This window comes from Onychomys torridus, chromosome 12 (assembly GCF_903995425.1).
Source record: "Onychomys torridus chromosome 12, mOncTor1.1, whole genome shotgun sequence".
In the NCBI taxonomy this organism is placed as follows: Eukaryota; Metazoa; Chordata; class Mammalia; order Rodentia; family Cricetidae; genus Onychomys; species Onychomys torridus.
The window spans coordinates 72,553,540-72,577,788 of NC_050454.1; the positions used below are offsets into that span (position 1 = coordinate 72,553,540).

The following is a 24,249-nucleotide window of genomic DNA, read 5'->3' on the forward strand; positions in this document are numbered from 1 at the left end:
AGGCACTTGGAGTAATTTTCAATGGAGTGCTCCCCAAAGCTCTTCAAGTTCTTTTTCGCTGTTGTTTATTTTCTCTTAAGACAGTTCACTTGAGCTTCTGTTCTCCAGGGACATTCCCAGGACAACTGCCCCTTCCTGGCAGGCCCATGTGGTGTGCTGAACCCCATCAGCTCCCTGTGTGTTCGCCTTCCCCATATTCTCTGTAACTTGTGTGTAGACTCTGTTCTCCAAGTGTGGCCTCAAGATTTGCAGCACTAGCACCCCTAGGAACTTTGACCTTTGGACTTTCTGGCTCCACACAAGCCATTCTCCTTCCGATCTCCTCCAGGGTTTAGGGAGTTCACAGACACATACAGGGTGGGGGTGGAGGGTCTTTATCTGTAATATGGGAGTAACAGTAGTAACTATGTTAGACTATGCATAGGGTTAGATATGGTGCCTATACAAGGCCTGGCAGGCATAAGTGATGAACCAATGACGGCTACTTACTCTATGATGGGTGCAATCATGTAGTGTGTAGTTTCATCACAAGCCACTGAGAGAAGACAGGTGTCACCATGTCACTATGGTGGTGTAGCTAGGAGGCCAGTGCCAAGGGCAGACAGACCTAGTTCTCTGGATAAGGTCTTCTGTTTATTGATTTTATGTATATGCATAAATTACTTAATCTCTCCACTATTAAGCTCCTCGAGTAGAAAATACATTGTTTTGTTTTGTTTTTTCTTCAGCTGGTAAAGAGAACAATGAAATAAAAAATGATGTTTTGGAAAGTCCCCCTCCTGAAATCAAAGCTGTCAGTAGCACAGAGGTAAAGGCCTGGGGCACTTAGTGTGTCTGTAAGATTACATACAGGTCACCACGCCATCATATCCACAGATCAAAGGAAGGTTGGAAAGGAAGAAGGGTCTCCCATGTGCCGTGTACTGAAGAGTCACCCTATGTCTTGTCCCTAACTAAGTGCTGACTTTGAAATGACCTCCTCCCCTAGGCTGTGCTTAGATCAGACACATCCATTCCTACTGATGTCTGGTTAGGACTTCCATTGTTTCTCTGCTCCAAGTTCTCAGCCTAGGCCAGTATTTGTAGTTCCCATCAGGACGAGTTCAGATTTTTATGTCTTTCCCTTAAACTCCATATTGTAGAGGCTAGCATGGAATCCTATACCAAATCTTGAAATGAGGGCTCCTCCGGTGCCAGTTTTCACCAGGCTTTGTCTCTGGAACCCAGAACTCCAAAACCTCCATGACTCACACAAGCATCCCTTCTCACCTGTGACAAGTTAGCAGCTGCTCTGCTCTGGGCCAGCTCTGGGCATTTCTTCCTCCTCCCCCTTCCCCAGAATAAGGAGCTATGCAACTGAAGAGCAGCCCAGCAGCGTCACAAGACCCATGTGCAGAAAAGTCACATGACCTCCCCACCCAGGAGAGCACATTCAGCCCAACAGAGCAGGCCTAGGAAAGTATCCTTTGTGGGATCCAGCAGAGCAATGCTGAGAATAACCGGAGTCAATATCCAGTCACACACAGTAATCAGAACATGCTTCAGCTCCACCTGTATAGACCACTACCTGGGAAACCAGCTCGTGAATATGCTGGTGTGTGTGTGTGCAAAGCAACTGGTGCCTTACCCCATGTTGGTGAAGTTAAGAACTGGGTTCAAAACTCAGCCAGCCTTTGAAGTGAATGGTAGATGGTTTTGAAGGGGAGAGAAGAATTTGGTACAAGGTCATAGCAAAGCTCTCTTGGTGTGAGTTTGTGTGACCTGCCACAGGGTCCAAAGGACAGCAAGCCTGGCTGGTTTTATTTTCAATTACTTTTAAACCCTTTGAGCTCAGTGAACCCTGAACAGATTCTTGTTAAGCACTCTGTCCTACTTAATATTTAAGCCTGCGTATACTTAACATGAAATTTAAACCGGGTAATCTTTGGGCTTGTGGGTCATCAAAATACAAAAAACAAAAACCCAGTGTGTCAGAAACAGCTAATGTCTGAGAAAGCTTTTCAAGCAACTTTTCACATCCACAAGAGGTTACGTGTGGTCACAGTTTAAGTCAGATCTTTTGCATTTGTTAGTCCAAAAAAGCAAGGTATGAATTGAGTTAGGCTTTGGTCCCCGGCACTTCCCTCCCACCCACCCTTCTGTGAGCATGTGGAACCGGGACACTAGACACCTGACTGAACAGCAGGCCACTGCACCCTGTAAAGGGAAAGCTTGTTTTTCTTTTTTTCTGCTGGTAAACCCACCTTGTTTGTCCGCCGTGGAATACAAGATGATGTTTTCCCAGGATAAAAACACAGAAACCTTACAAAATTCAATTAAAGTAACCTTTAATTTCAAACCTTTAGGAAGTTCCAAAGCTATGCTAACTAGGAGGGGAAGTGATTCTTAAATGCGTTTATTTTTCTTAAGAAAGTATCTGTGGCAGGTGGAAGATCATATTTTTGAGAATTAGAAAAAAAATGTACTGTGTAAACAGGAGTGGGCTAGTGAAAATGATGGGTGAAAATTGTTGTTTGAGTTAAAAATATCTCTGTGTTTAGTTTTGGCCAGAATTATTTATATTATATCATAACATGTATTCAGCCCAAAATATAAATAATGTATTTACATAATTAGTGTAGATTAATTTTAGCTAGAATTATTGGTACTGCACAAATAACTAATATGTTATAATACATATTTAATATGAATTGCATAACATATATTTGGTATACATTTCATAATACATAATATACATATACTTTATAATCTATGTCTTATAAAATAAATGTAAATAATATGTCAGAGTTTTGACTAGGATCTCTATGTATTTCTGATTTTAAAAGTTTTGTCCCTGGCTCGGGACACCTGGAAAGTGGCATTTCATCTACAAGGATGGTGGAGTTGGGCATGCCTGAAGAAATATGCAGGTGTATTCAACACCTGGATGATAGAGTATTAGTCAGTGTGCTGGGAGGAAGCAGAGAGAGTAAGGCTCATCCTAATTGAGGAAAGCAGTAGTCATACCACGGTGGAAACAGTGCATGCTCCCAGAGCAGCAGCAACACCATGTGGAGTTTCATTAGACACACAATGTTAGGTTTCCAATCCTCCAGGTGGTTGGAGGTCTGAACCCAGAGCACTCTGTCAGGCTGGTAAAAGATGTGGTTCCAGGAGTACAGTACTGCCATGAGTCAGTGTTGAGAGTGTGAATGAGTCACTTCTCCATGGCCACTCTGTATGTCTAGGTGTCTTCTGTCCTTCTGGAAGGATAAATGGTAGTGCTCACCTTGGAGGACTACAGTGATGCGCACTAAGGGTTCCATGTAGAAAGCACATGCTGAGGCGTGACTGCCATGTCAGGGTGTTCTATTGGTACTCCCCTGAACCACTGCGCTATGGTTATCCAAGTCTTTCTGACCCGATGCCTGTCACTACATTATTTTAATCTAATCTGTGTCTTCTCCACTTGGGATGCTTCTAGCCCTGTTCCTGACTGTTATTTCCTTACATGTTTCTTCTAAGTGGCCCACAGCTTCCTGATCCTTCACAGACTGTTTACTTCCAGCAGGGAATAAGCCCCAGTGCACTCTGCTTGGTTTCCCAGATCCTCCATTCTCCCAAGAGCCTCTCTGTCAGGAGATGTTTCTTCCTGATGACTCTTCCCCAGTTCTTTGCCTTGTCTCATCCCCAGAGCCACCAGACCAGCTGTCCTCTGTTCTTCATGCAGCCAAGTGCCTTCTGCAGCATGCCTACTGTTTAGTTCAGTCCCAACCTGGAATTCTCTTTCCTTTATCTTCAGAAAAGAAATGGCATACTGCAGAATGAACTAACGAATTCATGCCCTGTGTCTTTCCTGGCTAGAAGTAGGAAAGGGCGATCCTGACTTCTCTATTCAATATTTTGAAGGACTCCAGTGAAGATATCACAGTTCTGAGAATTATAATCCCAACCTGTGAGCTTTAACAGTAGGAAAAAAAAAAAACCTGGGAAACTAAATGTTATTTCCAGAGACTAACACTGTGCATATGGTTTTAGTAGGGTATTACTTATCTGAAAGATTAAGAGAGGAGAAATTATATGATAATGCCCTTTTATCAGCCTACCCATATCTAACTTATGGAAAACTACTGATGTCTTAATAGGAGATAAGCCCTGTGGACTGCAGAACCACTAAGAAAAAGATCAAAGGCTACGGCATTAAAATGTATAAAATGGGAGTATAAGAAGCGATTTTCTTTTTAAATGTTATACATGTATTTAATGTATATGTATGAGTTTGTGTGCACCACTGTGCATGCAGTGTCCGTGGAGGCCAGAAGAGGGCATCCAACCCCCTGACACTGGAGTTACAGATGGCTGTGAGCTGCCCTGTGGGTGCAGAGAATTGAACCTGGGTCTTCTGAAATAGCAGCAAGTGCTCCAAACCACTGAACCATCTCTCTAGCCCCCAAGAAGCACACACTTCTTCAACGGAAGCTGCAGAGCAGCAGATAAAGGAAATTAAGCACATGTTGTGAAATGTAAACGCCAGTGAGGCAGACAGCTAAAACACTGATGAGCACCAAGCAGATTACCAGTCTTAGCAGAGCAAGGAGCAAGGGGCTGTCCTTCAGTCAAGCAGTGGACACACTGAGATCCGGTCTGTGTGAGGCTGAAGGAGCTGACAGGAGGGGACATATTAACTATAAACCAATAACTATGTAAATAATGACTGATCAGCAATAAGAAGCATTTATAACTGAGTGAGGTGTAAAATTGATTGAAAAAATTGCATAATAGGCAAAGTGGGTAGATGGAGGACATAGGCAGTAGCCAGGTGGTAGGTGAAATGCAGATAGATAGTAGATTAATAGGTGATTTGATAGATGCTGTTGCATGTTATAGATTGATGATAGGTAGTGGATAAAAGATGGCAAAATGATAGATGATTGATAACCGGTTGATAAATGATTAGCAAATCACACACACACACACACACACACACACACACACACACACACACACACACACACACACACACAATTTCAGAAAAGAATAATGCAGAAGCACCTCAAGTTGGGTTTAGACCAGATCACATAGAGCAGAGGAGAAAGGGAGATTTGGTGTGTTGGGAAGAGCACTGGTGTGTCTTCCACAGGCTTGGCGCCTCCTTCCTCTCTATCGAAGCTCAGTCTGTCATTCCCCGAGATGTTGCCGTCGACAGTCCTTTCTACCTAACTCTGAGTCAACAGGAGCAATGTATTCGGCGGTGGGACTATTCTGGACTCTTCCCCTCCAGTGTGTGCTGTTTACTTCCTCCACATTTCCCCTTCCTGCCTCCTGCTCAGATCCCTGTGGCCCGGGTGGGGGTGGGTTGACCCTTTCTCTCCAGCGCCTTTTGCCAATGAGCTCCCTCCAGGGGATGGATTCTCAGCGAGGGCTGTGGTGGTAACAACGGTTTCATTCTTGAAAAATTTTGGCCATTTTTCCTGTACTGGGCACTTTGCCAGATGGCCAGGGACTCAAAGGTAAATGCCACACCCATTGCTTTGAGGGAACCTTTGGGGGCCATTTTTGGTGGGTGTTCTGGATCTACCTGTAAACAGCACGTGTCTGTCCCTCTTTCTTTCAGGCCATAGCAGAGGCCCATGGTAGCCAGGTGGGTGAAGGGGAGCAAGGACGTGCCACTTGCTCTGCAGAAGATTCCTGACCTACAGAGTGACTGACCAGGTAGAAAGTGCTTGGAGGGCAGAGGGTTCCAGACTGGGGGCAGGGCTTGGAGGGCAGAGGGTTCCAAACTGGAGGCAGGGCTTGGAGGGCAGAGGGTTCTAGACTGGGGGCAGGGCTTGGAGGGCAGAGGGTTCCAGACTGGGGGCAGGGCTTGGAGGGCAGAGGAGATGGGCTTTCCTGAGACCCATGTCCCTTAGCTGTTGTCTTCCCCTCAGACAGGGAACCATGCACTTCTGCACTATGCACTTAAAGAGGCCCTGGGTCCCAAACCCTGACTGCTAGGAATCACTCACTGCTCATGCCACTGACCCCAGAACCAGGTGCTCGGGCTTGGAGCCAGCAAGCGCTTAGCAGAAACAGGAAAGCACGCAGTTCATCCCCAGCCAGGTCAAGTCCCCAGCAAGGACAAGGGAGAAACAGAAGCCACACAGTGCTACTTTCCAGGGAACAGGACCACAGTCCCCAGAGTCTGGAGACTGCTGTAGGGCGAACATCTCTTCTGTATGCAGGACAATCATGTTTCACTTGTCCTGGAAAACTTAAACCCTTGTTTTGGTTCCAGCGGACTGAGTGGCATGTGTGTTCACTGCTGTTTTCTTTCCTCTGCCTTTCTCCTTAAGTACATCCCGTCACTTGCATGTAAGCTGTGTTTATCTTCAGCAGGGCCCCTGTCACCAGCTTGTCTCCACACTCAGGCATGCCAGCGTGCCCTTTCCAAGCTTCAGTGGGGTTGTTTTTTTCCTCCTTATGGACTAAGAAGTGTCGTCCAGGGTACAAGAAGGGAGGCCCGTGCTCCCTAAGATGACCCCAGAAAGGGTGCAGCAGGCTTCAAGTAACTAGAGTAACATATGGCTTCCTTTACAATGAAATCAAAACACTGACTTTCCAAGAAAAAAAAAAAGTCATTTCAGTAAGGGTCACTCAGTAGGAGACATGCCTTCTTCTGAAGCAGGAACATTAGATGGCCCAGTGGCTCCATTTTGCATCCTGGGCAGGTGCTGGCCTCCTATGGGGACCATCACTGCTTCCGTGAAAGGATTTGCCTGCAATCATTTCAAAACTTTTATTGGCATAATGCCCCCCCCACCAGAAAGATTAGTGTCTGAATCATAAGCCTCTGTATGTCCATCTATTGTTTTTCAAATGGGGGATTTTCCCCCAATTCTTAAAATACCAATGAGGTAGGGTTAAAAAAAAAAAGCCAGCCAGGTAGAGCTACTCTGTAATCTGGGCCAACATTATGTTTTTCACGGAATGTAGGGTCGTTCATCTCAGTCAGTGGGCAGGTGCTATAAGATGCTCTGTGGTCTCTCAGCCAGCTCTTCTCAGGCGGTTGGGTGTTGAAGCAGAGTGAAGCCTCCCTGGGACTGAGCTGGGAGCCCAGTGCTGCTTCTGGGTAGGTTTTTTAATTTTTATTTATTTATTCTTTTCTGCTACTACATTAGATACCCCACATACCCTTTAGTTTTTAAATATACTACATACCCTTTCATTTCTTCTTAAAATAAACTCCTCTGCTGGCTCTATTTTGAACTAAAGAACGGGGCAGAATTTCATGTATACCTAAATATCATACCTCAAATGACATTGGTGGTGCTTGTCTAAGAATAACCTGCATGGCAACTGAGACGTTAAGAAAGTTTAATTGCTTGCTGTTAGTGGGACTTTAGTTGCTTGATAATTTGACTTTTCCCAAATGTCATCAGATCCAAGAGAAACCATAGACACTACATTATTCATTGAATGGGGGAGGCAAATGAATTGCTCTAAAGTATGTGAGTTAAAAAGGAAGTCTAAAAATGTATTAATACTACTTTGGCTCTGCAGATTTGCAGGAATATATATACCAAAACTGTTTTATAGGTGGTTGATCTAACATATGTAACATTTGACCAGTTCTGAATCTGGTCACATAAGTTTTAAGTATTATCATGGTAAATCATTAAAGTTGACTATAAATAAATGCTGGTAACATTTTGTAAGACATTTGCATAACCTTTTGTACACTCAAGAGAAAAGTAACTTATTTTGGTTTTAGAATATGGCTTTGTTTCGACGCTTACCTAACCACAACAAAATCTTGTGATGTAAAAGTAGGACTGACATAGTTCTTGTCCACTTCACCCAAATACAATCACCTGGAAGAGAGCAATCTCACTTGAGAAATTGCCTCCACCAGACTAACCTGTAGGTATATCTATGGGGCATTTTATTGATTGATGATTGATGTTGGGGGTACAAGGCCACTGTGGGCAGTGCCATCCCCTAGGCAGGCAGGTCTGGGCTGTGTAAGAAAGACACAGGTAGCCAAGCAAGACAGAGGAAGCAAGCCAGTAAACAGAGTTCCTCCATGGTCTCTGCTTCAGTTCTTTCTTGCCTTGAGTTTCTGCCCCAACTTGTAACCTGTAAGATGAACTAAACTCTTTCCTCCAAAAGTTGCTTTCCATCAGTGTTTTATTGCTAAGCAACAAAAAGCAAACAAGGACCAACACTGGTTCTGAGAGTGGGCTAAAAATGCATGCAAGCACTAAGGACTTGCTCCCTCTTAAAAATTAAAGAGTCGAGTCTAGAAAGGTTAGAGGTTTGTGCTGACTCACACAGCTAATCAGCTGCAAAATCAGTGTTTCCCTCATGCTACTCTCCTACAAAGACTCAATCGCTTACTCAGCTGCCCTTGCCACGTTGGCACAAATCAGGTAGTCTTGCCTTCACAGTTCCACTTTCTTACTTCTATCCACACTCACCTTTCCTTCTACCTCCTCCTTTTACCTCCTGAGTTCTCTACCTGTAGGTCTGAACTACTGAGGGTTGAGATCCTGGGGACAGTTGCACCTGGACTGGGCACATGCAGACATTGTTGAAGCAGACAGCACAGTAGCTGCTTCTCTATGCATTATGCACATCATATGAAGTTTTATAAATCATCTAGAGAAGGTTTAATGTATTGGGAATGAGATGCACAGATGAAATGCAGTTACTCTGTCATTTACATAAAGGAATCATGATCCATAGCAGAGTTTTGTATCCATGGGGGGCGGTGGTGGTCCTAAAAACAGGGGTCCCTAGAAACTGTCTTAGCCTTGCTTTCTGATGCTATATGAAAATACCCTGACAAAAAGTAACTTAAGGGGGACCCTGGAGAGATGGTTCAGCAGTGAAGACAGATTACTGCTCATGCAGAGGACTGGAGTTCAGTTCCCAGCACCCAAGTCCGGCAACCCAGGCACTCATAATCACATGTAACTCTTGAAGCTTTGGGGGATCCGATTCCTTCTTCTGGCCTCAGTCAGCACAACCCCTCAACACACATATATAAACAAGTGGAGAGAGGGCTTATTTTCTCTCAGAATTCCAGATTATAGTTCATAATCGAGGGCAAGTCACAGGGACAGGAGCTTGATATAGCCAGTCACATTGAGTCCACGCTGGAGGAAGAGAGCAAGGAGAGCATGGTTGCTTAGCTCACCCTCTATACTCTTCTACAGTTCAGGACCCCCTGCCCAAGGAATGGTGTCACTTACAGTGGGTGGGTCTCCCCACCTCAATTAAGAAAATCATAAAAATCATACTCACAGACATACCCACAGGCCTAGACAATTTCCTCTAGACAGTCCCTCATTGAAACTCTCTTCCCATGTGATTTTAGATTGTGTTGAATTGACAATTAAAATTGACCCAGATACCAAGGGACAACTGAGCGTTCAATCTTATTACACATGGCAATAGAGTATAATTATTGCATGTGGTAGAAGGTCACAGCCAAAATGTAACCAAAGGATTCTGCTATTGTCTTTTCTACTTTCTGGAAGTCCCACCAAAAAAGTTGTAAGACACATCTTTGTCATTTCTTTAGGTGGTCCAGGGAGCCTGAAAATGGATGCCATTCACATTGGCATGTCCAGTTCCCCACTGGTGAAACATACCAATGGAGTTGGACTCAAGGCCCACAGACCTCGCGTCATGTCTAAGAGTGGACACAGCAATGTGAGAATTGACAAAGTAGATGGCATCTATTTGCTTTACCTTCAGGACTTGTGGACAACGGTCATTGACATGAAGTGGCGATACAAACTCACCCTGTTCGCTGCCACCTTTGTGATGACCTGGTTTCTGTTTGGAGTGGTCTACTATGCCATAGCTTTTATTCATGGTGACTTAGAACTTGGGGATTCCAATTCTAACCACACGCCCTGCATCATGAAAGTGGATTCTCTCACAGGAGCGTTCCTCTTTTCCCTGGAATCCCAGACAACCATTGGCTATGGGGTCCGTTCCATCACAGAGGAGTGTCCTCATGCCATTTGCCTCTTGGTTGCCCAACTGGTCATCACCACGTTGATTGAGATCTTCATCACAGGGACCTTCTTGGCCAAAATTGCAAGACCCAAAAAGCGAGCTGAGACCATCAAGTTCAGCCACTGTGCTGTCATCAGCAAGCAGAACGGGAAGTTGTGCTTGGTCATCCAGGTGGCCAACATGAGGAAAAGTCTCTTGATCCAGTGCCAGCTCTCGGGAAAACTACTTCAGACACACGTCACCAAAGAGGGAGAGCGCATCCTCCTCAACCAGGCCACCGTCAAGTTCCACGTGGACTCCTCTTCCGAGAGCCCTTTTCTCATTCTGCCCATGACCTTCTACCATGTGTTGGATGAGACCAGCCCACTGCGGGACCTCACCCCCCAGAACCTAAAGGAAAAGGAGTTTGAACTGGTTGTGCTTCTCAATGCCACTGTGGAGTCCACCAGTGCCGTCTGCCAAAGCCGAACGTCTTACATCCCAGAGGAGATCTACTGGGGCTTTGAGTTTGTGCCTGTGGTTTCTCTCTCCAAAAATGGAAAGTATGTGGCTGATTTCAGTCAATTTGAGCAGATCCGGAAGAGCCCCGATTGCACCTTCTACTGTGCGGATTCTGAAAAACAAAAGCTGGAAGAGCAATATAGGCAGGAGGATCAGAGGGAGCGTGAGCTCCGGAGCCTCCTGCTACAGCAGAGCAATGTCTGACCCAGGCTGACCTCTGGGCAGCCCCAGAGCTGCTCCTGACCAGGGTTCCTCTCCAAAGCTACGGCCGCTGTGCACATGGGAGGGTGGACCTGATACCAAACCACACAGATATTCATTCATGACCCACCTTTCTCTTTGGTCTGCTGGCTGAACAAGCATCTCTACATATAAAAGGATTTCTTCAGAGGCCCTGGTCAGAGGTGAACACTCAAATTCAGACCCTCCCCCCACACACACACCAAATGGAATTATATATTGAAGAAGTAAGTGTAGAAGATGGAGAGATTAGCTGTTCTGGAGACAGACATGTAGCAATGTTGATAGCGAATGAAATGTATGTCTGTGGAAGAACACCAGCCTATAATACCAAGTATTTATTTAACTCGCCTGTCAAGGGCATCATCAGCGGCTGATGCTGAGGCATGATTCACTATTGGCTTGTACCGCCGCTAAGAGCCTGCTCCTTCTCGTGCTCAAGCACGTAAGTTACATCTGCAAAGATGGCTGTCTGGTAAGGACCAGACAGTGCTGAGGAAGCAGGGACTTCGAACACAGTCATTTGGTTTTTACATTTTTTCAGTGGATTAATTGTGTGGAGTGAAAGTAGTCAAGTCAGGATTTAAGAGTTCTGAACATATGTCCACATCTGGATTCTGTTGTCCTCGTTACCTTTGGGGGAAGCATGCACTAGCCGCTTTTTCCTTCCAAATGCCCCTCACAAACAAGCCAGACAGCACCATTTAGTGACACATTGGCAATATACACAATCAGGTTTCGGCCAGGCGTATGGAAACATCAGTATTGTAAGCTCTGCTCTGAGTAATATTGCCAATGTCGTTTTTCTAGAACTACACAGAAACATGGCTGCGTGGGTTCCACGTCCTTATGGCCTCCAGATCTTCCCGCCTGTCAGTGGTGTTAGTCCACGTGTCTCTCAGATATTTCAGTTTTCCCTGTGAACATACCTCGGCCGCAGAGAAATTGCACAAAATTACTGATGTGTTAAGAACGGAGTGGCTCCCTGAGAGCTGTGATTGTCACAGCCACAATAAGTATGTGGCTTGATGATTATGGTCACCACAAAAGAAAATTGAAGCTGTGTCACCGTGTAGGACATCAACATAGATGCTGCAGCCTGTGAGGCTGGGTGACAGCAAGAAGAGCAGCAGGGGGAGGGGTGTCTGTAAGCAAGAGGACCCTTGTGCAAGAGCCCAAAGCACATGCTTGGTATCCAGACACCCCTCATACAACTCAGTGTTACAGGGGAACATTTCCCTCTCAAAAAACTAGTTTAAGGCCTGCATTTTTGGGGAAAGAGAATAAATGGCCAGGAATGGCTAAATATGTAAAAGGTGTGTGCGCCTTTTATTCAAATCAGGACAAACTGTAAATTCACTCAAGTGCCATGTGACCATGAATGTGCAGGCAACATACACACACACACACACACACACACACACACACACACACACACACACACGGACACACACACGGACACGGACACGTGCAAGTGTGTGCACACGTGTGTGTGTGTGTGTGTGTGTGTGTGTGTGTGTGTGTGTGTGTTATCTTCTATCATTCAAGAGTATTTTTTCTGTTCTTGATTTCATGGCAGGCTGTTTTAGATTGCCTTTTCAAAAACTGTTGGATGCTTGCCTGTTTAGATACTTGTGCCTCTAGCTACTAACCCTGTGTATTTGGGTTGTATATTATAGTAGAATCAATAGGAAAAATCACACCACAGCGCTGTTTGTGGTGACTTTTCTATCGCATTATGAAATCCTTCATACAAAGTCCACTTTGGTTCCCATCTGAATCTGATTGATACCAGTAACTCAGCTTGCTTCTGCTGTATACGGTACAATGGTAGCATGTCAGACTCAATCATCTTTATATAATCACTGGGGATATTATTTTCAGCCACATTTGGAATATCTGATTATTTGATTTATTTTCACACACAAATATATGTAATGCCTTCAAAACCAATGTATGGTACAGGTGTGCTGGCACATGCCTGTAATCCCAGCCCATGGGAAGTGGAGGTACAAGGATCAAGAGTTCAAGGCCAGCCTTGATGACATAATGCCTGCACTACATGAGCTCATCTATTAAAAAAAAGTACAATAAATCATATTATAATATTTAGTAAGTAGTTCTATAGTCAACTGGTGTGAAACTTCACATTTTCCAGAATCTCTTAGCTAGTATTACTTTGAATCACATGTTCTCATGTTAATATGCTGACAGAAGAGTTAAGTGGTAAATGTTATCTAGGCAGGCTTCTGATGGAAACAGACTCCTAAGAGTCATTAAAACAATGGAGTGCTTAACCTAAACAAAGCTTTGTAATTTTCAGAAACCCAATGCGTCGACCTTCTCAGTGGCTGTTCAAATGTGCTTCGTTTTGGAGGCCAACAGCAGCAGATCAGTGTATACCACAAGCCACTGATTCTGCTTGCTGTCTGTGACCCCAGACACTGGAGGAGAGATTCACCCTTTGACCCTCACAATGAGCCACTTTGGGTTGGGGGTGGGAGCTAAACATTGTTTCTCTTTTTTCTTTTTATTCATGGGGAAATTAATAGCACAGTTTTTGAATATCTAAAATGAATGCATAATGGTAAGAAAAATAATGATATTCATTAGTGGACCAAATATTTAGATAAATGTAAACACCCATTTTGTTTGATCTTTATTTGAATTAAATTTCTACTTTGAATTGGCTGTGGTTTTGATATCACTGAAATGTAAAATTAGAATATACATGTGTGTGTGTGTATGTGTGTATGTAGGTGTGTGTGCATGTGCATGTGTGTACATGTGTGTGTTTGTGTGTATGTGTGTGTATGAGTGTATGTGTGTGTGCATGTGTATGTGTGTGTGCATGTGTGTGTGTGTGTATGTGTGTGTATGAGTGTATGTGTGTGTGCATGTGTATGTGTGTGTATGTGTGTGTGCATGTGTCCGTGTGTCCATGTGTGTGTGTGTGTGTGTGTGTGTGTGTGTGTGTGTGTGTGTGTGTGCAGAGCCTGGGCTTCTGTAGGACGCTCACCACAGACTCATCATAGGTGCTGATTCTGTGCCTGGTGACCATGGGCTGCAATGGAGATGCCACCACGCATGATTTCTTTCTAGAGTCTTCTTGGCCTATACACTTAAAGAGTCACTTCAGATGAAGGCTAGCTCACCCTTGTTTTCCCTGACGAGATTTTTAAAACTAAAAATCTACTCCTATGTTGTCTTGATTTCTACTTCCTGTGTTGCACACTGGTGAGGCAGCATCTGGTCATGGGATGGTGGCCGGCTACGAGGTACACTTGAGTTTTCTCACCCACTTTGACTTCCCCTTTAATGGAGCTTCCCATTTCACTTCTGAAGGTCAACTACACACTCTGCCTGTGGGGCCACTGCCACGTTGCCTTTAATGTGGGTTGCTTGTCCACTGATCTTCAGGTTTGTGGCTGGCAATGGGTAGTTACCTGCTTCAGATAATGGCATCTGAGCAGCTCTGAAGTTTCCACCGGCAGCAAAATGGCAGAGGCCTGAACTTGGCTGGAGTGTTAATAAAGGATTTACCTGGCTCCCTGAGGTGCTGCTGCCAGTCAGTCTCACCCTTTTGTGTCATCGTGTTGTTTACTTTGCAAAGGAATCACTAAGAAAGGAAGCCAGGAAAGTGTAAGGAACGCACCAGCACCAGGAGCGGCTGGGAAGGTGACTAAGCCAAGTGCTGTCCTGGTAACATGAGGACCTGGGTTCCCACCCTGGGACTCAGGAATGAAAAAGCTGGGCATGGTAGCATGAGTTTGTAGTCCTAGAAGTGGGGAGGTGGAGAGAGACAAACCTCTGGCTCATTGGTCAGCCAGCCTAGCTGACTTGGCAAGTTCCAGGCCAAAGAGAGACCCTGTCTCAAAAAACAAAGCAGAAGTCTGACCTGAGTTGCTGTTCTCCAGATGCCCCACCAAAATGGTTACTTGTTGTATGTTACAACAAGCTACTATCAATCTCTTCTGAATTGCAGGATTTTCTGAGAAGCACCAATGGATGGAGTCCAGGTTCTTTCCAAAGCTTTGCTGCTAACTATGTCACAGAAGAAGAAGCAGAGAGGCCTCATCCAGCAACTTATGGGAGCAGATGTAGGGAACCACAGCTAAACATTAGGCAGAGCTCAGGGGAACCCCGAGGAAGAGGGGGAGGAAGGATTGTAGGAGTCAGAGGGGTCAAGGGCACCATGAGTACATGGCCCACAGAATCAACCAAGGAGGCTCTTAGGGGCTCACAGATCCTGAAGCAGCAATCATGGAGCCTGTGTGGGTCTAAGCTAAGTCCTCTGCATATACATTATGGCTGTGTAGCTTGGTGTTCTTGTAGGACTCCTAACAGTGGGAATGAAGGGCATCTCTGATTCTTTGCCTGCTCTTGGGACCCTTTTCCTCCTATTGGGTTGGAAAAGTATATACTACTACATAGTCCAACCTATGTGCCTAGTCTTATTGTAATGTGATGTGCCATGTTTGGTTGATATCCCTGTGAGGCTCTTTTTTGAAGGGAAATGGAAGAGTGGATCTAGGGGGGAGGGGAGGGGAGTGGCTGGGAGGAGTGGAGTGGGGAAACATGTAATGTATGAGAGAAGAATGGAAGAAAAAGGAGAGGAGGAGGGAAAAACCAAGCTTCAGCCATGCACCTCTCCCCAACTACCATTTCTAGTCACATTCTGTGTCCTTGGCACCAGATGCACTGTCCATCCAACCTAGGCAATTAATCTTCTGGATTAAAAAAAATTAAACCAAACTCGAAACACTTCTATATCTAAAACCTGACCACGGGAACTTCTCTTTTCCAGTTCTTATACTATAGGGTGTTTAAAAAAATAGAACTGGGGTCCATAATCAATCAGTGATCACTAATAAAATTACAAGATTGGAAAGTCAGAGGATGTAATAGCTACATGATTATAAAAGCCTCCAGTGAAGCTGGGGGTGCGGCCCATTGGCAGATCACGCATCCACTTAGCTTACACAAGTCCTGGGTTTGACCCTCAGTACTGTAACACAAAATTAACAAATGATGAGGCTGCCACAGGAAGGTGAATGCTGTATCACCCCAGAACTCTTAACTTACAGAGCAGGGGATGCCAGGTGGACTGGACATTTTTTTCCTATGTCCTATATCTGGTCATCTTTGTCCTGTGTCCTGTGAGGATGCCCTTCAAGTCCTGTAGCCAGCAGTTTTCATACATAACCAAACTGCCTAGTCAGCCTTTTAAAAAAAACCTTCAAATTTAGTGGCCGGAGAAACAGCTAAGCAGCCAAGAGCGCTTGCTGCTCCTCCAGAGGACCCCAGCTGGTTCCCAGCTCTCACGTGGCATCTCACAACTCCCTGAGATCACACACCCTCTTCTGGACTCTGTGGACACCTGCATTAAAGTGCACATAACCTCCTACATCTGCACACATACACATAGACACATGAGTTTAAAATAATATAAATTTTTAAAATCTTCAGGTATAACTGGGGGTCTCTACCCAACCCATCAAGCCCATGGAGAGCAGTCACATAATCCTGAGCTGGGATCATTTCTAGAAAAGGCATAAATGCATGCCACTCTCCTGGAAGTTAGAGTGTTCACACCACTACTACCACAGAAGCGGGTAATCTAAGAACGCACTTCTCTGGCCCATTCAGTCAGCAAAAGTAGATTTCAGTGGAGTGTGGAGCCATTCATTATCCTCCTAGCAGTGCGGAGACTGCTTAGCTGGGAAGCCTTTCCAGGTTACAGCTCTAAGTCATGAGTGCCAAGTCTCCCTCTCATGGATATGGAGAACTCAGTGTCCGGAGCTGTGGATAGGCCTATGCTTCCAGGCTCCTCACCATCTCGTGAGGGGCAGATCTACAAAGAGTCAGCCTTCATCCATGCAAGACATTAAAATGTCACAGTAAAGCACTTTTATTTGTATGGTAACCAAAAAAGTCATTAAAACCTTGAAAAAAATGGGGTTATCTTAAAATCCCATAATCAAATTCCCTATGGTTAGCTACTTACTCTAGATGATATAACCCTTAACTATCATTGCATTTTGATTTTGGGTCAAATTTAATTTAATAACCTTATCTCCCCATGCCTAGTGACATCTAATTTGGTTCCCCCAAAATGTACAAGTAAATAAAAGTTAGAAAACACTCAAAGTCAGTCTCCAAGGGAACAACTATTGATGATGGTACATGTTGTCCCTAACAAGCTGAAACTCAGAAGTTACTGTCTACAAACGAAAATGTGCATCATCTCTTGGCTTATTAATACTATGAAAAGTAGTTACGTATCTGTCTAGTCCTGTGGAAAAGTAAAGAGCTGCATGGAGGCTGGAGGGAAGCCCAGGGGCTATCATGTTTTCATCAGAGTTTATCCATTCTTCTATCTGCTGTCACCACTGAGGAGCGAGGATGTGGAATTGGACTGAATTGTTACAGGAAGCGTGACTGTGTGGGAGTTTTTTTTTTTTACAAAAACAAGCCTCCAGATGACAAAAGGAAGCTCTGTTTGTGTGCAGATGGAGTATTAAAGAGCAGTCAGGAGAGGAAGGCAGGATGATAGCCAGCCAGGTCTATTTTTGAGGGATTATTTCTGTAGGCTGTTAAGGAAGCCTAAAGTACAAAGAGACTTGGTACACAGACCCTGTAATCCAGAAGGATGCATTCCAAGAAACTGCTTAACAAAATTCACAGGCAAGTGTGGGGACCCCGTCCAAAAGAATACTCTGATTCAGGAGCCAACAGCACACTATTTAGGACAACTGGCAGTGTACTGTCTCTCAAATCATCACGCCCCAGTTTCTTGTTGTCTGTAGAAAGACACATCACCTCTGCACTGTGCCCCAGGATGAATGGCCCCACTCCCCGCCACCCCCCCATTTGTATCTACTCTGACGCTGTCATTTACTGTAGCAGGGTAGCGGTGCTTGTTTCTCAAAATTGGACCATTGTTTGGGGCATGACAGAAAGACCACACTGACTTCCGTGTGTGCGCATGTTATTCCTAAGCCGAACTACTTAATGGACGGACAAATTTAAATATCCTCTAATACTTTATGAGCCCATTTCTGTTGGTCATAGTAACTCATTGCTGCATTCCATCTGCAAGCCACCTTATTCTGTCCCGTTACTATGTGGACCACTGTTACCGATGAAAGCATGATGCTATAGGGTGTTTTGTTTTCATTCACTGGACTTTAAAGATGTCAAGCTGATGCTGGCTCACATGGAGAGAGTTCTATTTTGTCCTCAGAAATATCAGGAATAAACTTGCTTGAAATAACCTGTCTTAGTAATAATAGTCACAGAAATGAGGAAGTGACTAGGTACTAAAGTCTATTTAAAGCAGGGCGGCTGTTGGTGTGTGTGTGTGTGTGTGTGTGTGTGTGTGTGTGTGTGTGTGTGTGTGTGCATACGCCCAATGCTCAGAACCAGGGTCTTCAGCATACTAAGTGGTTTTTTGTTTTGTTTTTCTGTCATTGAGCTCTATCACAAGCCCTGTTGTTTTTCTTTGTTTTATTTTGAGACAAGGTCTTGCTAAGTTGCCTCAAGTGCACTCAAACTTGCCAATCTTCCTGTGCAGTCTCCCTGGTAGATGGGATTCCAGGAGTGACCCACCACATGTGCAAGGTGCTATTTTATATCTGAGCCTAAAGGGATGTGTTTGCTGCCTTTCTAATCCTAGAACAGAAAGTGAAATCCCTTCCTCATCTCTTTCTTTTAATTCCTTTCATTTTTTTTCCTATGATCAGAGATCCACCCAATTACTTTGTCAGGGTATCCTTTCATCCATGAGTCCTTTACTCAAATCCTTAACATTCCACAGCTCTTTGATAGAGTCAAAGAAAGACGCTTCTTGACAGATGTCTTAGAGTCTTGGATACGGGTGTGGCTGTAAATCAACACACCTCTTTAAAATCCACATGGCAGAGGTATGTGTCCATCAGAGACAGCTGCTAGATGTCTGCCCAGTGGTCTCCCATGGAAACTAAGCACACATACAACAAAGAGACCGGGAGTCCCTTCCAGGAGCCTTCTCTACAGGAGGCTCAGCTTGTCTAATGTGACTTCTGACAAGGCCTTGTTCTTGGTGTGCATATTGGGCTCTTGGAAATAAATAAGCCCATGCAGACGGTAGGTTATTTGGTGACTGCATTTGGAGTGGGACAAAGCCTGTTGTAGGAACAAGGCAGGGCATGAGGCTAGTCTGGGGACTTTAATTTTCACCGGATTTCTTACTCTGCTTTCTACTCCACTATTTCACTGAAGAGACCTCGGCTGAGAACTGAGCTGCCCCTGCCCACAATGCACAGTTCTTGCCTTTTTATACTCCTTCCTGGGAGACAGAGGATATGGACTTTGTGTGTGAAGTTGTAACTCTGAGGTGGAAGCTCCATCTTCTCCTGTCAGAAAGCCCTGATTTCACCCTGCTTCAGCCTTGAAACATCTCACACAAAGGCTGACCCAGGAAAGATGACCCAGGATGAAGTGCTGGCCACACCAATGTAGCAGGAATCTTAAAGGTTCTTATTAATAAAATCAAACCTGAGGCCAGTTATTGGGGTGAAATGCTGGAAAATCAGAGAAGCAGAACAAGCCACAGTTTCCTCACCTCACCAGTTCCTCAGCTGGTCTTATTTTCTCAGACTGCAAGCTTCTGTGTCCTCATCCCAATGGCTCTCAGCTGAACTGTCCTGCTCCAAAGCCTGAATGCTAAACCAGCCAAATGCTTAACTAACTAAATGCTTAACTAACTCTGGTGCCTGGTTTTCACGTCTTATATCTCTTTCTACTTTCTGCATCACTCCCTGGGATTAAAGGCTGGGTTTCTGGGATTAAAGGCGTGGGTCACCATGCTTAGCTGTTTCTAAAGTGGCCTTGAACTCAGAGGTCCAGCTAGCTCTGTCTCCCAAGGCTGGGATTAAAGGCGTGCACCACCACTGCCCAACTTCTGCCATGGTTTGCTCTGACCCATTTTCTAGCCACCATTTCTGGCTCTGTTCTAGTGGCTGTCTGTTCTCTGACCCCAGATAAGTTTATTAGGGTGCACAATATTGTGGGGAACACAATACCCACCACACACCACCACAGTAATCCCAGCACCATCCCCCAAACCCGCATAAAGGCATAAGGAAAGAGACCACAAAGTTGTCCTTTGGCCTCCAGGAGTAGCTAGCTCTACACATGGCATCATGGCATGTGCATGTCCTCACACACCTCTCTCTCTCTCTCTCTCTCTCTCTCTCTCTCTCTCTCTCACACACACACACACACACACACACACACACACTCAATAATAATAATTAGCAAAATAAAAATCACAAACAGCTTGAGTTGTTGGGTTTTTTTAATGAAAAAGTCCATATTTTCCAGAAACACTTGGCCTGTGAAATTCTTTCTGAAGCTCAACTGCTCCTTTACTTGAGTTTAGTACTGTGCTATTATTTTTACATTCTTCTAAAACTTTATATGTCTTTCTAACTATGAATAAGTGTGTGCTTCTGGGTGGGTGGGTGGGTATGCAGGTCCCCTCAGAGGCCAGAGGTATTGGATTCCATCGAGATGGAAATACAGATAGTCAGGAGCCACTTGATCTGAAGGCTGAGAACCAGACTGGATTCCTCTTCAAGAGCAAGTGCTCTTGACCACTGAGCCATCTATCCAGCTCCCAAATAATAAACTTCTATAGCCCCAAATGTTTCAGGGAACTGCAGACATCCCATAGTCTGCGAAGGAGGTAGGACATGTCTAGCTACACATTGTGAAAGACCCTGGAGGTTCACTTATCCAGAGTAATCCAGAAAACCAAAGGCAGCCATCTGAGTCTTGCCCTCCCCATCTATCATCCTAATGCCTAAGTTTGTCATGTTCTTCTACTCATGGGGCAAATTTCCACATGAGGTAGGTTAAACCCTGGGCAAATGTGATAGCAGGATGAATTACCCAAAGACTGCATGAGACTGGAAGCTAGATGGAGTCCCCGGAGGCCTTCTATTCTTCATGTGTTATTCAGGAGCTGAGGATGTGGGTTAAGGATCCAGATTAGGGATGACATGGAGTGATCAATTAAAAAGCGTACAGAAAAGTCTGGGTAGCTAGCTTGGTGGGTGTGTTCCTTGCTGGGAAAACATGAGGTCCTGAGTTCAGAACTCTAACATCCACAAAAAAATCTGGGCATGGCCAATGTCAGGCAAATAGAGCAGGTAGACCTCTGGAGGTCTGGCCTGTCTAGCTAATCAGTAATTCCAGGTTCACTGAGAGAAGCCATTCTCAAAAAAATAAAGAGAACAACTGAGTAATATACACAGGTAAACTGCTGGCCCCCATAGACATACACATACACATTGACAAATATACAGCACACAAGCAAAACAAAAAAAAAAAGGTACATAGGAGTATAAATCCCAGTCACCAAAATCCAAAGAGAATACTCAACTCTGGTGCTCACCTTAGGCCAGACAAATGCTACCCCAAAGACAAGGCTTTGGGGAACCAGAGTTAAGTAAATGCCAGAGGAAAGGTCATGGTGTGTAGGCAGAGTTTTTCATCAGGACCGCAGATTCCCAAATAACCACACAGAGACTTATAATTAATTATAAATGTTCAGCTAATAGCTTAGGCTTGTTACTAACTAGCTCTTATAACTTAAACTAACCCATATTTTTTACCTATGTACTACCACATGGCTCAGTGCCTTTTTTCAGCAGAGCAAGTTCATCTCCTGCTTCCACTGTGTCTTCTGGCGACTCCACCCTCCTTCATCATCATGTTCTCTTTCTTCCCATCGGCAAATCCCACCTAACCTCTTCCTGCCTAGTTATTGGCCATTAGCTCTTTATTAAACCAATGAGAGCAACACATCTTCATAGTGTGAAGACTATTCCATAACAATGGTGGCCAAGGGTATTATCTAGCTTGGTTCAGACATCCATTATGATTAAATTGTGTCTCATCAAAGCAGATGAGTGCTGCTAGAGCTTCACTTTTCAGATTACAAGACTGGATCTCAGAGAAGATAAGCAGCACCTCATCTCCAAGTTTACCCATCTAGTGAGCAGGGCTGGCTTCTACAAAGTCTGCCTGCTATCCTGTGTTCTATCCTGCTACAGAAAGACCATGTCAGGATGCACTGGAAGCAGCCAGGGGGATTTAGCAGTTGGTTGCCCTTAGAGTGAGGTGAAATGTCCTAGGTTATCCAGCATTTTATCAAACAAAAACAAAACTATGGTGGAATTGCTATGTCACCATGGACATGATCCTAGACATTGCTTTCATAATAAACAACAATAGAATAAAGAGTTTTACCAGAGTGCTCCCAGATGCAGATAGAGTGGGTGAGCTCTCTGATGGTTCTGTAGGGGTCTGAAAACTAGACTTAAGAAACTCTTAAGGTCTTGGATGATTATTCTGTGTAGTGATAAACAAAGCCTACAGAGTAAGCAGAGCCAAGTGGAACCAGGTACCTAGCCTCTGAACCTAATGAGGACAAGTAAGCAGTCTCAGCACAGTGCTGCTACAATAACCAAGCAGGAGCTGGACTGATCCAGCTCCAGGTACCAAAAAGAGCTAAATACACATGTAAGAGAACAAGGTCATCTTCAGAAGCTGACTGAAATGTCATGGCATTAGGGAAGACCCGCCTATGAAAAGCTATGTTTAGTGAGCTTTCTACACTGTAACAAAATACCTGAGGTTATGAACTTAGAAGAAGAGTGTCATATTGAGTCAAGGTTTTGGAGGCTCCAGTTCATAGAGATTGGCTGTGTTTTCTGGAGCTGATAGCTAGGCAACAAGTCAGGACAAGGGTGTGTGGCAAAGCAAAATCCTCTCCTTTTGGACAAGAGGTGAAAGAGAAAGGAACCATCATCCCTTCTGTCCCATTCAAAGGCACATCTGAATGACCTAAAGACTTCTCAACAAGTCTCACCTTGTTGGGAATTGACTACCTCCCAATAACACTAAACAGAGGATAAATCCTTTAATACATGGGCCTTTGCGGGATAATCAAGAGTCAAACTATAGTGACTTGATGAAGGGAGGGTGAGTAAGAGAGTAACATAGTACAAGTCCACAATAACTACGAAGATCAAGAGAATGAAGTTCCAGAGCACAGGTTTAGACACAGCACTTCCAAATCAAGAAAGTCGACAAAGGATGGAAGCAAGTCAGAAATTCTATTGCTGGGCAAAACAAAATGAAGGCTGAGCCTCTAATAGCAAGAGGCTGGCTAAGACAGGAGTGGAAAGCAGCTGGGGAAAAGCTGGATTGGGTAAGGCTCCCAGATGTGCCAACGAGAAAGAGGGTTTGTGGAGAGCTGGACCTTAGGAGGGTAGGCTTGGCCCATGGCACCTTTAGGTACTCAGTATAACTAGAGATGGATACAGAGCCCATTTCATGGTGGAGGTTGGGGGACAGAAGGGATGACCACACTGTAGCCTATCTAGTTAGTTTCAAATGTCAACTTGTCTAAAATGATGGACTGTCGAGACTAGCTCGGCCTGTGGGCACGGCCTGTAAGAGATTGTCTCAACTGCTGGTGGATGTAGGGAGATGCAGCCCATTGTGAGTGTCTCCATTCCCTAAGTCATAGGTCTTAAACTATGTAGGACAGGAAAAGGCTGGATAAGAAGCTGAAGTAGGCATCATGAGTGTGCTCATGTCTCCCTGTTCTTGACTGTGAATATGATGTAACCAGCAACTTCATGTTCATGCCTTGAATTCCCTTCAAAAATGGACTGCAACCTGGAAATAAGCCAAACAATTCCTCCTCCCTATTCTGAGAAAGGAACAAGTTCAGATCAGATTCTTATTCTTCAGCCACAGCTGACCAGACACCACATGTTCTTAATCAAAATACCACACGGACACACAGACAACTCCAGGAGAGTATCTGCTTCCCTCTGGAACTTTTCAAGCCAGGCCTCCATTGTCTGCATTGCCCTCAATATTCTCATCTTCCAAGCACCCACATAACATCCCACTGAACTCTGATAACTCAATGACTTTTCAGGTCTACAGCTCAAATGCCACTATAGTCTTCCTCAAAACACATGGTTGGCTCTGTTACATCAACACGCCACTCCTGGCGTCAATTTCTGTCCTGGTGAGGTTTCTATTGCTGTGATAAAGACTAGGACTAAAAGTAATTTATGGGGAACAAAAGAGTTTATTTCACCCTACAGTTCCACATTGCAGTACGTGACTGAGGGCTTCCCTCCAAGGAGCACAACTGCCCTGGATTTCCTCATCCCTCAGAATAGACAGAGGTGACTTCTAGCAGGGCCATCATGCTTTGATGACAGTTATGCTAACGGACACTCTGAGACACACCAAAGACAGACTCTGGTCACCTGAACTGCCACAGTTTACGTTGTGGATATTCATCAAAGCCCCACGTGTTGAAAGCTCCTCTGCTTCAGTTGCTGCTGACAGGTTCCTGCCCTGAGTCTTTCACTGAAGGACTGCTCCCTGGAAATGTAAGATGAAGTAAACGTTTTCACCCACCACGTTCTCCCGGATCATCGTGTT

The 24,249-nt window shown here is 44.7% G+C and overlaps 1 protein-coding gene across 1 annotated transcript; it reads left to right on the forward strand.

Annotated features, from left to right (window-relative positions):
- Positions 1-5,609: 5,609 nt before the first annotated feature.
- On the forward strand, positions 5,610-10,692 carry Kcnj15 (potassium inwardly rectifying channel subfamily J member 15). Its single transcript, XM_036203179.1, has 2 exons — positions 5,610-5,679; positions 9,545-10,692. Exons 1-2 carry the CDS (start codon positions 5,610-5,612, stop codon positions 10,690-10,692), a joined length of 1,218 nt encoding a protein of 405 aa, XP_036059072.1.
- The last annotated feature ends 13,557 nt before the right edge of the window (positions 10,693-24,249 follow it).